General features: G+C 39.7%; 1 protein-coding gene across 1 annotated transcript; it reads right to left on the reverse strand.

The window, feature by feature from the left end:
- Positions 1-2,072: 2,072 nt before the first annotated feature.
- SEC61A1 (SEC61 translocon subunit alpha 1) lies at positions 2,073-14,399 on the reverse strand. The gene is made up of 12 exons (XM_042799674.1): positions 14,280-14,399; positions 12,647-12,714; positions 11,868-11,933; positions 11,686-11,764; positions 10,623-10,754; positions 9,702-9,811; positions 9,262-9,415; positions 8,273-8,433; positions 7,435-7,632; positions 6,993-7,184; positions 5,351-5,427; positions 2,073-4,455 (listed from the first exon to the last, which is right to left on the reverse strand). The coding sequence occupies exons 1-12, from the start codon at positions 14,284-14,286 to the stop codon at positions 4,269-4,271; spliced, it is 1,431 nt and encodes a 476-aa protein (XP_042655608.1). The 5' UTR covers positions 14,287-14,399; the 3' UTR covers positions 2,073-4,268.
- Between the last annotated feature and the right edge of the window lie 1,133 nt (positions 14,400-15,532).

Here is a 15,532-nt window from a genome sequence, read left to right on the forward strand (position 1 = left end):
CTCAAAAATGAGATGACCATTTTCAGCGTTTCAGCTTAGACCAACCTCAATCCTGGCCCTGATTTTAGGAAGTACAAATAAGTATTGGCAAACTCTGCTCCCAACTTTTTACATTGTACAACACCCATCAGCGTAGCCGTGCAGGGAAAGAAAGAACACACATTTGGAACAGATTTAATACACATTTCAGTGATCCAAGTCACCTTGAATCGCAGTGTAACATTGCCACCAGGCGGGCAAACGCTCCCCTTTGGCGTGCCAGCATCCGTCCTTCAGGGAGGTTCGGCGAGGCTGGCGGGGCCCGCGTTTCACAGACCCAGACCCCCCTAAACAAGCAGGCATTGTTTGAACACCTGCACTTCTCCCTGTACAGCTGGGAGGGTGCCAGCGGAGCCGCTCGCCGCTGGCTGCAGTTCAAACCGTGACCTTTTTCGGCAGGAAGCCGGCGAAGGCTGGGGTTTCATGTCAGAAAGCTGGCAGAGGGAGCAACAAGAGAAAGGGAGACAGCAGGCCGTCCAAGCCGCATACCAAGTGAAACAGAGTTTCAGAAATGTCATTGGTGTCCCTCCCCTGCACACTTTGACTGAAAGCACTCTTCTCTACTGGTGATAACGCCCTGCAGCCATCGCGTCTCTGGAAAGACGTGCACTCGCTGCGGGAAAGGCTCGAACACTCGCTCAGCGCGCAGCACTACATCAGGAACCAGTTTTCATACTCCAGGCAGCAGGGGCTGATTGAGAACCCATCAGTTGTGTCACACCACATCGGTAAGCAAACAACAGCTTACAAAAACCTGCACAAAACTCCCCCAAACTGTGATAAACGTGAAGGCCACCTAGAACTTATTATTCCTTGCTGCAAGAGAGAACAATTAGGAAAAGCTGTTACTAGGCCACTCACTCCTCCTTTACAGCAAGCTGGCGGAGAAATCTATTTCACAAATCAGTCTGTTTACAGTATAGGGACAGGGTTATCCCCAGAAGTAATCATGGGAGCACAGCCATGAAATGTTTCACATAGTAAAGCAACAACCTTTATAGTTGCAGCCAAAAGGATTTTTTTTTAAAACAAAAAACCCTCCAACAATGAACAAAATGTTCAACTAATTAGGAAAAAAAGTCCCTTTGCCATCTCAAAATTATATGGATATGCTCTAGGCATAAGTGAACTAGAATTATTTTTAAGGCTTCCTAAATAATGGTGATAGGGACAAAAATCAAACATCCCGTACTTAAGTGCTATAGCACAAGCTTTCACATGAAACCTGCAGTGGAGAAGAAAAGTCTACGCAAAGAATTTTGTGCTTAAAATATTACCAGCAGAAAGAGATCTCAAACTTTGCCTTGGCGTTGGCATTTCATCTAGCAGTCTTGTGGAGAACTCATCACATCTACAGTGACTTCAATTATTTCTGTGGTCACATGTGATAACATAATATTCCTACAGCAGTTATTATTAATGCAAGTTGCCTGGGGAGAAATAAAACAGCAAGAAAGAAATCAAGCTGTTGCTTAAAACTACTTCATACACAACCAAAATCTTGGCCAAACGTCTTGCATCCAGTACCAGTATTTTAAATAAATTTGCTTTTAAGTATTAGTATATTTCTGTTCAGGAGGAAGGTAGTTTTTCCTTCCTACCGCCAAGTGAAGTTTAAAAACCTCAGAGGGCAAAACAATATTGGGAATATCAGCAGCTTTGAGTTTTGCCGTTTCGATTAATAGCCTGTTACTACTATCATGCTACAAAAAGATTGGCAATGTATTTCATATGGAAATACGGTTTTTGTTAAACTGATGCAGCATTACCTCACTCTCCCACTATTTACTTGGGCAGCGCCTTTTGAATTGCAACCCTTGAGGAACAGGAAAGCCCGAAGGAACGGTTAAGGTTCCGTTATTTTGACAACCTATTGTTGAGAGATCTTGGAGCAAACACAATTTGTCTTCATTTTACACCGACACTCTAAACAGCTGTTTTGAGAGGGAACACTTTCACAGTCTCAAAGGCAGGTAATGTTATGCTACAAGCGTTAGAATTATAACAGTATTCAAAGCACCGAAAGCCAAGCATTAGCTCCAAAGATGTACTTTATTTCATTATAAAGCAGACTGTTGAGGCATTATTTCTTTTTGTGAACATCCACCGTATGATCAGCAGGTCCTGCTTTGAGGACATAGCTGCTTGATAATAGACAAAGATTTTTTTCATCACTAAACAACAAAAATACAGATGCATAGAACAAGTGCTGCTTAGACACTAAAGAGCTAACGGTCTAAACTGCAACCAGTTCAAACAGATGATATGACCAAAAATACACGGACAGCTCCAGCCCAGCCAGAGCTGCATGCCCAAAAGTGGAGTCCTTTTTATTTCAAAACAAAATTTGTATTGGGCTTCCTGGAAAAACAACACAACAAAAAAAAAAAATCCCCAAAGCAGAACCACCACACCACGCTCCTCTCTCCTTTTAAAGTCACTTAACTGTCCCTTACTTCACATCGAAATTGTGCTGTGGCACACTTATCCTTAATGAAAGACAGAAAAATTATTGAATGTAGTGTGAAGTAACAGTGAATGGTTGGCAGTGAACATTACACAGACACTTTATCCCAGTACTTTTTTTCCTTTTACAATTGTGATCCCCACCCCAGGAGTTTCACTTTTATTGACAGGTATACCTCATTCCATATTTGCAGATTTCTCAAGCATTTGGTATTTGAGCTCAGTGCATTAACAAGGGTTTCTAGGTGTCAATTGTGCTCCTTGGGTACGTAAACAGGAGTCCCATCACTCAAAGCAGGAACAGTAATTCATATACTGTCAGCCCAATATACAAAAATGCACAGAAGGCATGTTGATGCAGTATAGAGAATCATTACAACTCCTCATTCTGGCTTCCATGTTGTCCAATACTGATTGAGGAAAAGTGTATTTACAAGATTCATACACAAATATTTGCATTTGGTCCTAGGCACCTGATTAGTACTGACAGTCTAAATTAAAATGGAGAATTAAGTATTATTCTGGTCCATTAAAGCCTTTTACTGTAACTTCTCCAATTTGGAGGTGTCATCTTCAAAAAAAAGGAGGAGTCCCGATACCTTCTGAAAAAGTACTTTTCTATGCACCATTCAAGTCAGTGAGATTACAGGATGGAAAAGCCTTCTACATCAGCAGCCAACAAGTTATCTGACAAGGGTCTCATCTCTAGATCTATAGACAGACAAGTACCATACAACCTCTTCACACTCCCTTGTGATGAGACTCAAAGTTCACTAGATATGAGTAGTCAGATAACATCCTGATTACTACGAGACCAGAATTTATTATCAATAAGAGAAATTTAGCTTCAGCAAAGAGCACAAGCAGATTTGCATCTAAGCAGCTATAACATCCATTTCTTTCAGCTAGCATCAGAACTAGAAGTACTACCACTAATGGCAATGAAAACTAATCAGAAAGATTTACAAAGCTGCCAGTATGACCAAGTTTCAAAGTTGCAAAGTCTTAGGCACAGACTCTGGCAGAATCTCCATTGACCTGAGTTTTCTGCTTATGGAGGAGGGGTGGTGGGAAAGAACACATTCCTACCTTGTATAGAAACTTGACAACAGTCTCAAGCCAATATTGAATATCTGACAAGGTCTAGCATAGTAATTACAAGACAAAACATTTGGAATTAGAGATATCATTCAGTAAAAAGAAACAACTGCCTTCCAAATCTGCCATACTGAAAAACAAACAAAAAAACAACAAAAAACCCCACAAAACTGAACATATCAAACACTGTTTGTGCTTACAACCATAATTATGGAACTTGAGCATTAGAGGGAGAAATTTTTCTCACCACTACTGCAAAGGAGCTGCAAAACCAAGTTAAATGGAAAAAAAAATCCCTTCCAAACATTAATTTAACAAACATTTATTAAAACCTGTAAAGGCTTCAGGTATATTAAATTTGAAAGGGGCTCAAAAAATTTTTTAAGTCATTGAACTAAATCCAATTCAGAAAGCTGATTCTCCTAACACATAATTAAAAAATTATTTTATTAAAAACATTTTTTGCACATTTTTTCTCATCAATTTATAAAATGAAAACAATATGCTAGAAAAGTTTGAACATAAGGGAATGCACTTTGAAAACATTATTAAAATATGTGATCCTATAGAATGACGTTATCAAGTTTATGTTACTTCTTTTCACCTGACTGGCTATATTTTGAGAATCTTCCCCCCCTCTTTCCTGGGTCCATGAGAAGCTAGGTTTAGAAAAGAAGAGCTCCCATACTGCCAACTTCACTCTGTTCCTTTACAAAGATTTCAAAGTACTGATAAATGATAGTGACAGCCAGCAAAATTCCAGTTCCAGACCCAATTGCCCCAAGGAAGTCTGCCAACACAGAGAGGGCACCAATACAGAGACCACCAAATGCAGCAGCTGTAGGGATGTACCTGTAAAACACAAAACGAGCATGGAAAAGGTGCCATTAGAGTTTGCTCAGGATATTCATAAATATACTAGGGTTAGTGGTATATGGGATCTATGGAAAGCTTCTAAATCAGAGGCAGTTGTTTTTTCTAGAAAACCAGTCCCACTGGGAAAAGAAAGAACACTACAGGGATAATAGAATTGGGTGGTTGAAAAAGCAAGAATGAAATTACACAAACAGAAAAGTCAATGGCAGATTACTCTCTTCTCTCATGGGTCTACAATTCAAGACAAGGAACATGCAATAGTGCCAGTATACTAGGTAAGGAAATAAAATTCTCAACCTTACTGGAGGGGAAAAAATGCTAAAGAAGAGGTTTTACAGTCTCTCATGCAATTAAGCACAAAGATGACTTAAATCTAAAGTTATTATAACCTTTCTGTAACATGAAAGGTGCACAGGTCCTATCCTGCAATTAGAAAATCTAGAGACCAACCCCTGCTTACCTCTGCACCCAGTAAGTTTAAGTAACTACTTGTTTTAAAAGCAAGGTCTGCATGAAAACTGTACTTGAGACATAATACATTAAAAACTACAGCAATAAAAAAATACTTGTGCATCAGTTTGAAGTAGAAAAATACACTCAAATACTCATTATTAGCTATCCTATAAAGAGTGTAAAAATGAAAAAAATAACAGTAAAATACAAGCTCCAGAATTTAAGGCACATTCTCTAATTGTAAAGCAAGAATATGCTGCACTATACAAATCTTCCATTAATGAGACAATATTCATGCATGTAACACTGAGGCTGAAAGAATGTGTTCTAGGATCTAGAAAATGGAAGTCAAAGCCCAATTTGCCACGTGTTTTCCCCTAACACTTTGCATAAATAACCTGTGAAACGTGTAGCTCACCTGTTTAGTTCATGTACCATTGAAGTTTCTCTGTGGCCTCGCATTACCATTTGTTGTTCTTTCAATTGTTTGGCAACCTGTATTGAATCAAGGAATGGAACAACTAAGTTTAGTGTCATTTGCCAAAGCCACTGAACTTAGTACTATGGGAAAACAGAAGCAAGACATTTCAGTAAATGGTGGTGGGTTTGGGGTTTTTTGGTATTGTTTTGGTTTTGGGGTTTTGTTTTTTTATATTATTCATCTGAGTTTGAAATATCCAGCATTTTAACTTCAGATAGATTGCAGTCACAGGCACCTTTCTATGCTGTCAATTACACGAAGCTTTTTGGATAATTCTAGTCCTATTGAGAAAAGGAAAATTTGGCAATTGGTAGCTACTCATGTCCATAATTCAAGTCCTGTTTTGCCATCTACCCTTCTCCTGGTTAGGGTTTAGTAGATGTTAGCAAAACCATCCTAAGAAGAGTCCACTCCATTTCAGTTTTCTATATTCAGCTGAGCTATTTATTTGTGGAGTCAGATTAGAAACTATATGACTTTAAAGAATCCCTTCTTGGAACATTATTCTTAAATTATATTTCTACAATTGCACAGGGTGACAATAGAGCCCTGTAAACATTTTACTAACAACTGAGGGGAACTGAAACTCTAGCAGGGGAACTTCTGAAAGCGCTTGCCACTGAATCTAATGTACTAAGAAAACACACTTTCCGATGATTAAGGTACCAGTTGTTCACTATATAGTGAACATTTAAGCAATGATTTACTGATTTTTATTTCTGACCTTGTTCACATGAACTTTATTCAGTATCAGGAAAGTACATTAAAAGTTGTATGCTGGTTTATACCGAAATAAAAATCTGGCTATACATGGCTGCAAATGCCTCCAAGCGCCTGACAACAAGCAGCTAGATGCAAGTCCAAAACAAGACTGCTCACACTGCTACAGTAACTGTGTAACTATTACATATTTGTTGAAGAATGGATTAAACCATTCCATATGGCTGCCAAACTTGATTTCCTACCCAAAACCACACAATACGAGCATACCACAGTGACAACTATTTTCCATCTTGTTTTCCAATCCTGATTTCAGAATGATATAGCTGCTGAATATCAAATATCCTCTAGCAAATGGAAATTAAGAAGCTAGGCTCAGGTACATTAATGCACTGCACTATATTCTCTGTTATCAGTGCTTTCGAGTTAAAAATAACAACCTCTAGTTAATCTTCGCCCAAAAGAAAAACTTTCTATGCCAGGCATAGGTATTCAAGCTTTACCTGCAAGTTCGTAAGTGGCAACTAACTTGCACACGGTACATCAGTCATTTGGCACTGAAAGAGTTTCTACCTTTCCTGCCCTCACACTGATCAGATGTCATATAGCAATGTTCAAAGTTTCCTAATATCAATAAAAACAATTGAGTTTTGTTGTTGTTTTTGAAAAAGCAGTAAAAAAAAAAAACAGGGAAAAAAACTACCCCCATTCTGCACTCATACTCCCCTCTTATAAAACAGACATAGCCACTATTTATACAAACAATAAAATATTACCAACAAGATTACCAGCATAATAGCCATTTCAGAAGTCTGTTTTCATCATGTAAGCTTATATATTTTGTCATTTTTTAACTTACATCTTTGGCAGAGGAGCCAGATACTTCAATCCATGTCTTGGAGAAGAAAGCACAGGAGCCCAACATAAATACAATATAAACTACTGCATGTACAGGGTCTTCTAACACTGAAGAAAAGGACTCTGGAGGTGACAGATAATAACAAAGCCCACCAACTGGATAAGCACGAGCAGGGCCTCCAGACGACGTGTCCTAGAAAAAAGAAGCAAGCAGTCACCAACCTTCTCACTATTTCTTGGCCATTAAGCTAAGCCTGGGTTTATATCACCCTCACGTCACTGCGTATCATTACCACAAGCAGCTTCTAAAGCAGAAATTGAAAACAGCAAAAATACTTACCGCCTGTAGAACTGTGCCTAAGTATTTAGAGACCACCTCTTCAACCATGCATTTTAATGGTGCTCTTTATAAAGCTGTATGCAAGATTAGAAGGAATACTCACAGACCAAGTGCCCAGCAGGCTAACCAGTAAGTTGCCACTGAAGCGAGCAGAAAGCATCTGGGAGATGACGTACAAGTTTGACACGAGGGCGGACTGAAGAATAATGGGAATGTTGGAAGTATAGAACAGCTTGATGGGGTAGGTGTTGTACTGGCCACGGTAGCGAGCAGATTTGATGGGAAGATCCACTCTGAAGCCCTGAAAAGTTTTCAAAAGAAAGTCCCCCATTATATCTGGACATGAACCCATTTCACAGGTCATAAATTGCAAGTGCAAGGCCTTGACAGCAACTGAAAAAAACTTGCAATCATTTTGTGCAAGTACACATACTCTACCCAGAGGGCTATCCATGCGAAGGCTTCTGCAAAGAGCCTGGAAATCTGAAGGGTTGTCTAAACACACACATATTAGAAAGTATGAAAGATGTAGAATCAGAAGAAATGAAAAGTTTCAAGAAGGCTGAACATAGCATCCAGGAAAAGAAACATTAAAACTTTCTATATTCTTCCACAGTTTGCTCCAATAAACAGTAAGAGACACTCATGCTTAAAGACTTGAAAGTATTTTCCAGCAAAAAGCAATAGCATTTGGGTTAGGCAGCATTACATGTACACATTCATCTGGGTTTTGATTCAGAGACCCAAATCTTGTGTGTAGCTACAGTAAGCATGGAAACTGATTAAGCAAAGCTAGTGTGAAATGAACATCCAGATGTTGCATGTACAAAAATGAGTCTTCTGAAGGCACTAGAAAGTAAAAATACAGCTTTCTGTAGAAGGAAGCTGATTACAGATCTACTTCCACACAAACAGTTTTACAGGCCTTTTTTCCAACTGACCTGGAAATAAATTACAATAGCAAAGACAAAGATGGTGGCAATCAGATTCATAAGGTTGGGGAGATTCTGACGGTAAAAGGCCTCACGAAGAGCTCTGACTTTGTCTGTACGAGTAGCCAGAAGATGAAACAGCGCAATGATGGCTCCCTCAAATTCCATGCCTTGGAAAGGAAAAGAAAAAACAAGTTAGGTGTGCTGTAATCCTCTCTAAACTTCAGTGCTTTGTCCCATTCGGCATACTTCTGGACTACAGGATCCAAAATGGGATTTCTCCAAGTCTTTTGCATCTTGAGTATGCTCTGAGACTTTTACTACTGTCATTCTTCATACCAGCTGTGCTATTTCCAAGATTTTTTTAAAATCATGCTGAGGTGGCTAAAAACTAAATCATAACCCAACAGTCAAACAGGATAACTTTATTGGTCTCTAAAAACATTGACAGTTCACCAGGTTCTTTCCCCCTTTCCTCCTTCCCACCAAAAAAAAAAAAAAAAAAAAAAAAAATGTCAGAGGCAGCATACTTTCTAGTATCATTCATGGTGAGACACTAGTTATTGTTTGTATGACAGCAAATATGATAACCTCACTTATGTTTTCTATTATACAGCAGCAAACAAGATTGCCTCTTCTCAGGTTTGAAGACTAAGGTGTTTGGGACAAAGAAGAAGAAATGCAAGGAGCAGAAAGAAAAGATTATATATGTCAGTAAGCTGGGCAGCAACCATAATACAATGGCAGTCTATCATTATGGAGTTTTAACTGAGGTACTGTAAGGAATTAATGAGATACCACAAAATGAAAAAGAAATGTCTTGGCATTTTCACCTTGCCTAGAAGCACTTGCTGTATTAACAAGATTCACTGCATGGCAACCACACAGCTAAGATGCTAGTAACAGCATTCGCTGTTTCAGTTAACATACTACAAAAAAATAATATTTTGCCTTTTTGTACAAAATTTTTGTAAATAAAACAGACTATGCCATATTACCTCGTCCTGTGTTCACCGTGGTGGGGCTGAATGCTTTCCACACAATAGTCTCACAGATATTGGTAGCAATGAAGAGAGAGATGCCAGAACCGAGACCATATCCTTTCTGTAGGAGCTCATCTAAGAGCAGAACTATCAATCCAGCAACAAAAAGCTAGAGTAAAAAAGAAATACAGCATTAGTCCCATCTCTTTTTCATTTTTGTAAAAGAAAAACCCGCACACCTTTTTATATATATACACACATATAGTCTTTTTTATATATATATATACACACACACACACACATATGGTCTTTCCTTATTTTTATATATATATGAGGAAGCAAGGCACACTTTTATCTTTTTTTTCTCTGCACGTGGGGCAGGCAGTCAATAAGACTGATTTTTTGATCCTTTCAGAGGGAGAGACCCTTTCAGAGTAGAGAGGACTAGAAATTACCTGAATTGTGATAAGCAAGCAGATACCAGCACCCATCTCAGATGGGTCTCCATACATTCCAGTCATTACATAGACAATAGACTGTCCAATGGTAATGATCATTCCAAACACTGTAGAATAAAAAGAAAAAAGTATGTATTTGTTCTGGAGACTTATGTCAGTAGGCAATTAGAGAAACATAAATCCCTTATTGGTAGAGAAAGTTGGGAAGGAATACATCAGCTACAGGACATTTAAAATCAAGAGCAATTTAAGTTTGTTGTATAGAATCTGGCACTGAAAATACAAAGACACACAGACACTTCAGAAACAAATACACTTAGAAGCAAGTGGCTTTGGTTACTGAAGATTGCTTTAGATATTGAAAACTCTGAGGGTGTTAAGATATTATAGCAATTTATGATTCTTTTTTCCAGTAAGCAGATCATTAAGTACTGTAGTACAGCATCAAATAGCTAAAGAATATTCAAATTCTTCTCTAAGTCATATATCAAATAAGCACAGAGATCTCTTATTGCCTAGAAAGAGCCATGCCTGAAACTGCAAGGTAAAAATGACTACAACAAACGTCTTAATATTAACTTATTAGGGTTTTTTAGGTTAACACTGACCAACACCATTCAAAGGTTGGGTCCCCACAGTTTAGACACTGCTCTGATTATCCGATAAGATTACAGCAGCAATGTCAGTTGCACAGACACTTTTTCTTTTCAAACATTTCTGAAGCTTAACAGCTGACAAGCCAGAGAGCAGCTAGTAAAAGACTGATGAAATACAGAAATCTGTAGCACAACATGAACACGTAGTATGACAGAAACCTGTACATCTGACTCCAACATTCATCACATGGTAAGTTTACCCCTTCTATTGTTAGGGTTAGATACTCTAAAACATCAGCCCTTAATATCAGCAGTTACTCACATTTCTGTGCTCCATTGAAGAGAGCTCTGTCTTTTGGGGTGTCACCAACTTCAATTATCTTAGCACCTGCCAAGAGCTGCATGATGAGCCCAGAAGTGACAATAGGTGAAATGCCCAGCTCCATCAACGTACCTGCCAGACACAGGAAGAATGAAAGAAAATAATGGGGTGTACCATACCCAGGCATCTTTGAAGTTCAAAGTTTATTTTTTCCACTCTTTACATCACAATGGACAAGATATAAAACTGCAAAAGTCCATAAATGTAAAAGGTTTCAATGATAACAGAAACTTGTTAAAAGACAGTCTGATAAGTAATGCCATACTCCTCAGTACCTTAAATCTGTGTTCGCTGAAAAAGACTTTTGCTGTCAGGAACAGACTTACTCTGCATTAAACAAGGTAAGAATTTGCCTTCTGCCTTTGACAATCAGTCACTTTATTATTTGTAATTTTACACAGGGAAACCCAAACTTTTTTCATGAGTGCACCAAGTTGCATGCATGCATATATGGACATCTCCTAGGATATGAACTGATGGATAGCCCAAATGACATATAACAACAAAGTGAATTCAGAAAGCTGTCAGTATTTTTAATTCATACCTGGATTAGAAAGCCTCTACAAGAAACTGAAATTTATACAAACTATTTCATTTTAATCTTCTGTGACAGAGATGTAGAGATGTGATCCAGAAAATCACAACACATGTATAATATGGTTTGAAACACAAATCAAAAAGCTTGAAATATATACAGAAGATTGCAACAGCAGTGATGCAGGTAATTATTAACTACCTCTTCCCTAATCCTTTTCCCTCCAAAATGCTCCTTGGTTTTTGCACATGTAATAAATTGTGCATAGCCAGCCATAAACTCATTTTGTCCACAAAGTTGTGCCTTCCCGGATGCCACACTGGTTTATGATATGCATAACATATAAAAATTACTTTTCACCCTCTACTTCAGTTTTTATCTACGTTAAAATAGAGTGCAATGTAAGAATGAATCCAAAACCATTTTGATTCAAGCTAAAGAAATGCTCTCCTGAAAGACTGACCATACCTCTATTTGATGCCAAAATCACTCTCATCCAGTAGAACGGATCTGCTGAGTCTGATGACATGATACCAAACAAGGGAATCTGCATTTCCAACCAACAGAGAAAAACAGGATTAAATTAGACACTCCATATCATCCTTTAAACATTTCAGCTCTTCCTTAAAAACAAGAGAAACAAAACATACCTGGCAGCATACCAAGAAGATGAAGAGTGTGATAGCTGTCCATAATACCTTTTCTTTAAACTGAATCTAAAGGAAGAAAAATAAAAGCAAAACCAAAAACCAACAGTCAAAGATGATAAAGCTGTCAAGATAACAAGATCTAGTCTATCAGGCAAACTTTCATAGTATCTAAAACACACTTGATAGCCTTGAAGGGACAAAGTACAGGACATCCTAAAGAAAATAACTCACTGTTCATCCCTTTTATACTATATAAGGCCAAGGAAAATTACAAAACTTTATTGAAACTTTAACCCAAATAAACAAGCTTATGCTGATGGAAGGTAATTCTAGTACTTTCACAGAAATGAATCTTACATTTTCATAAGAAACAGCTTCTGGTGAGAAAAAAAATAGTAATACAGAGAAGCTTATTTTAGCAAATAATTTTAGATTAAAACTTAAAAGGCAAAGCTTTTCAAGTTACTATTTTAAACTATTCTAGTTTATGCTCCAACATGTACTGCTTTCAACATCTCGCCACTAGCTGCTACAGGATAATCATATTTGCACAACTGCATTTACCAGCAAATGCATTCTTGTACAACCATATCTACATTACAAGATGTGGCAGACAAGCACTCCACTAAAAACAATTGTGTCTAAAGCTGCCATTCTCCCAACAGGAAAAAAAAAAAAAAAAAAACAAAAAACCACACCAAATCCCACAATGAAAACTAAGCTGTAAACATTTTATATTACACAAATACAAACGTATGAAGAAAATTTTATCAGCTTACTTTCCGTTCCGGCTTTTGGATTTCAGGCAAGATAACACAGAAGGGCTTGATTACTTCAAGAAATTTTACTGTATGGAAATTAATTAAAAGTGAACACACAGATACAAAGAACACTGAGAAAAGCTCAAGTAACATTTAATTTGGATGTGTATTTTATACATTAAAAGTCCCAGCTAAGGACAAAGGGGTTTTTGTTCTTTACTTAAATTCTTATCTGTTCTAAATATACAGAGATTCAGCTAATATGTTGTAAGTGCAGTATGAACTGGAAACAGAAGAAAAAAAATATCAAGAGTTTCCCCATTTTACTGAGTAGATTGGCAGCGCAAAACCACAACTCCTTCCCACTGTCTTGCATGAGTTTATCAATACCCTTGAATTTTTATTTCATAATAGATTCTCCCCTAGCCTGATATTGGAGAAATACAATACTCAAGATAACTTAAAGTCAGGGGTTACTTTGGGGCCACACAACTTAAGAATTCCTCCTACACACTGTTCATAAGCTACAATTCAAGTTACTTTACAGAATGTCTCATGCAATGATATCCTCCTAGTCAAAAAGACATATCCTTAGATCAGAAAAGTCTCAGACTTAGAATAAGCATGCAAAAGAAAAGGGTATCTGCAGAGTCACAGGTTCTCCTAGGAGCAGAGATCTGATTTTGAACAATTAATGCTAAACTTCTTAAGCCAAATCTCTGACTGCACATGTATTTTGGACTGATTTGAACTAAAAAGCATACAACGATGCAGAAGAACTGAAACCACCAGTGGCATCTGATTTCTTTGTCTTCACTATCAGTTCTGTGACACTTTAAGACCAGCCCATAAAAATTATTCACTTTATTTCGAATGATTAATTACCTGAAAAGTTACACTGGATTGCAGTTTTGAACTTAAAGCGAATTGTGATTCCCTCCTATATCTACAATAATATACCAATTAACTAAGATGCTTTTCAAGCATCTCTTTCCAAAGGTGTCAGAGTGTGAAGTCTTCCATTCACTCATGATTACTTCTAGACTGCAGATCACTGCTCATAGTTTACTCTGACAATGTAATTGGAAGCGTTATGACGAATCTCCAACTTGACAGCCCGTCTCTCCCTGCCTCGGTACCGCAGCAGGCACACTCGAGCCGGGGATGGCCGGGCTCCAGGGTGCCTGCCAGGCGCAGTGGCCCGGCCACCGGGCACCACACAGCAAGCCTCCTCCCCCGGGAAGATCTGCCATTACCAGGCAATGGGTCTTCCACCGCAAGAGGAGAGAAAAAACAAAAAACCAAAAAAATCCAGAGGGATCCTCTAAAACAGAGGAAAGGAAACCCGCGCAGGGCTGGCCACAGAAGGAGTGCCGCCGCCGCCGCCGGGCAGCCCCGAGGGCCGTGGGCCCAGACTGGGGGCCTGCAGTCTCGGGGCAGGAGCGGACAGAGCGGCGGCCCCTCAGAGGGGGCTCCCCGCCACCCCCGAGGGGAGCGGGGGGAAGGGGCCGCCGCGCCGCCCGTGAGGGGGGGCCCGTCCCAGGGAGCCAGTGAGCGAGCCGCAGCCCCTTGGGCGCCCCGCAGCCACTCCACTCCACTCCACTCCCTTCCCGCCCCGCCGCCGCCCAGGCCGAGGCGCCCCGGTACTCACTGCCCATGGCGGCCGCCGGTCGGTAACGCGGAGCGGACGGCGGCGGCGGCCTCGGAGAGACACGTCAGGGCTGGATCCCGGCCGCCCCCTTCCGCTTCCTGCCACGCGCCGGGTTCGCCGCCCGACGCCGCCGCCACCGCGCAGGCGCCGCCCCCCAGCACGGTCCCACCGCCGCGACGGCGAAGCGCCTACAACGCCCATCATGCACTGCTGCCAGAGCAACACACGCGCTCCAAGGGGGGCTGAAGACTCCTAATGCTTATTGGGTCTCCGCCGGTCTAGGCAACCAATCAGATGGCGGGATGGCGCGCGGCTTGCTGGGAGTTGTAGTCTTGGTCTCCCTGACCGCCATCTTAACGAGGTGCAGCGGGGGTACCGGGGGAGGCCCGTGGTGTCGTGTTGAGATCGTAGGTTATTTTGAGGAACGCATGTTTTAGCTAGCAGAAATCGTAACGTTGGTTTAAGAGTTTTCGACCAATAAATACATAAGTAAACACTTAACATTTGTTTTCTGCTTTTGTGGGGTTTTTATGTGGAATATTTTAGGCCTTTTTCTGTAGTAAGAAACTCCCTGCACCCTCCCCCCCCCCCCCCCCCCCCAAAAAAAAATGGCAACGAGTGGCGTCACATAGTCACTGTGCACCTGAGGCTGGTTTTAACACACCCTGATAGGTAGGCTTCTAATAAAATCCAAAACGGTGAAAATGTGAAGCACAGTTCCGTGTGTCAGAGAAGTCATGGTACATCAACATGTCACTGAATCACCCAGGAGCACCAACAACCAAAATGTGCTTGCAGTGAGTTAATGCTGAAGGTGTATCCTTCTGAGAGTCACATTAAGTCCTGCGTGCTTTCCAGGCCCTTATAGAGGGAGTTTTCAACATTCTGAAACCAAAAGGTAAGCAGAAATTAAAGAGAAAAGCAAATAGAGGTGTTAATAAAAAGCAATTAGAGTCAGTGTATAGGCTCTATGAAACCCATAATGGCTTCCATAAATCTCCCTGTTATTTTCTAGGGGGTTAGGTATGCTTTGTTTGATTATTTGATCCCTACATTTCTGACATTAACATTAAAAGACTAGTCCTAATTCCCATTTCTGTTTTTTTTCTTCCTTTTTTTTTTTTGTTGTTTTTGTTTTGGTTTGGTTTGGTTTGTTTTTTTTTTTGTTTTGTTTTATTTTATTAGTGGATAGTATATTTACCCTTCTTCAGACTTCTGAAACCAGGAGTTACTGAAGACATCTACCAATGGGT

This window comes from Tyto alba, unplaced genomic scaffold (genome assembly GCF_018691265.1).
Source record: "Tyto alba isolate M040663 unplaced genomic scaffold, T.alba_DEE_v4.0 Super-Scaffold_3, whole genome shotgun sequence".
In the NCBI taxonomy this organism is placed as follows: domain Eukaryota; kingdom Metazoa; phylum Chordata; class Aves; order Strigiformes; family Tytonidae; genus Tyto; species Tyto alba.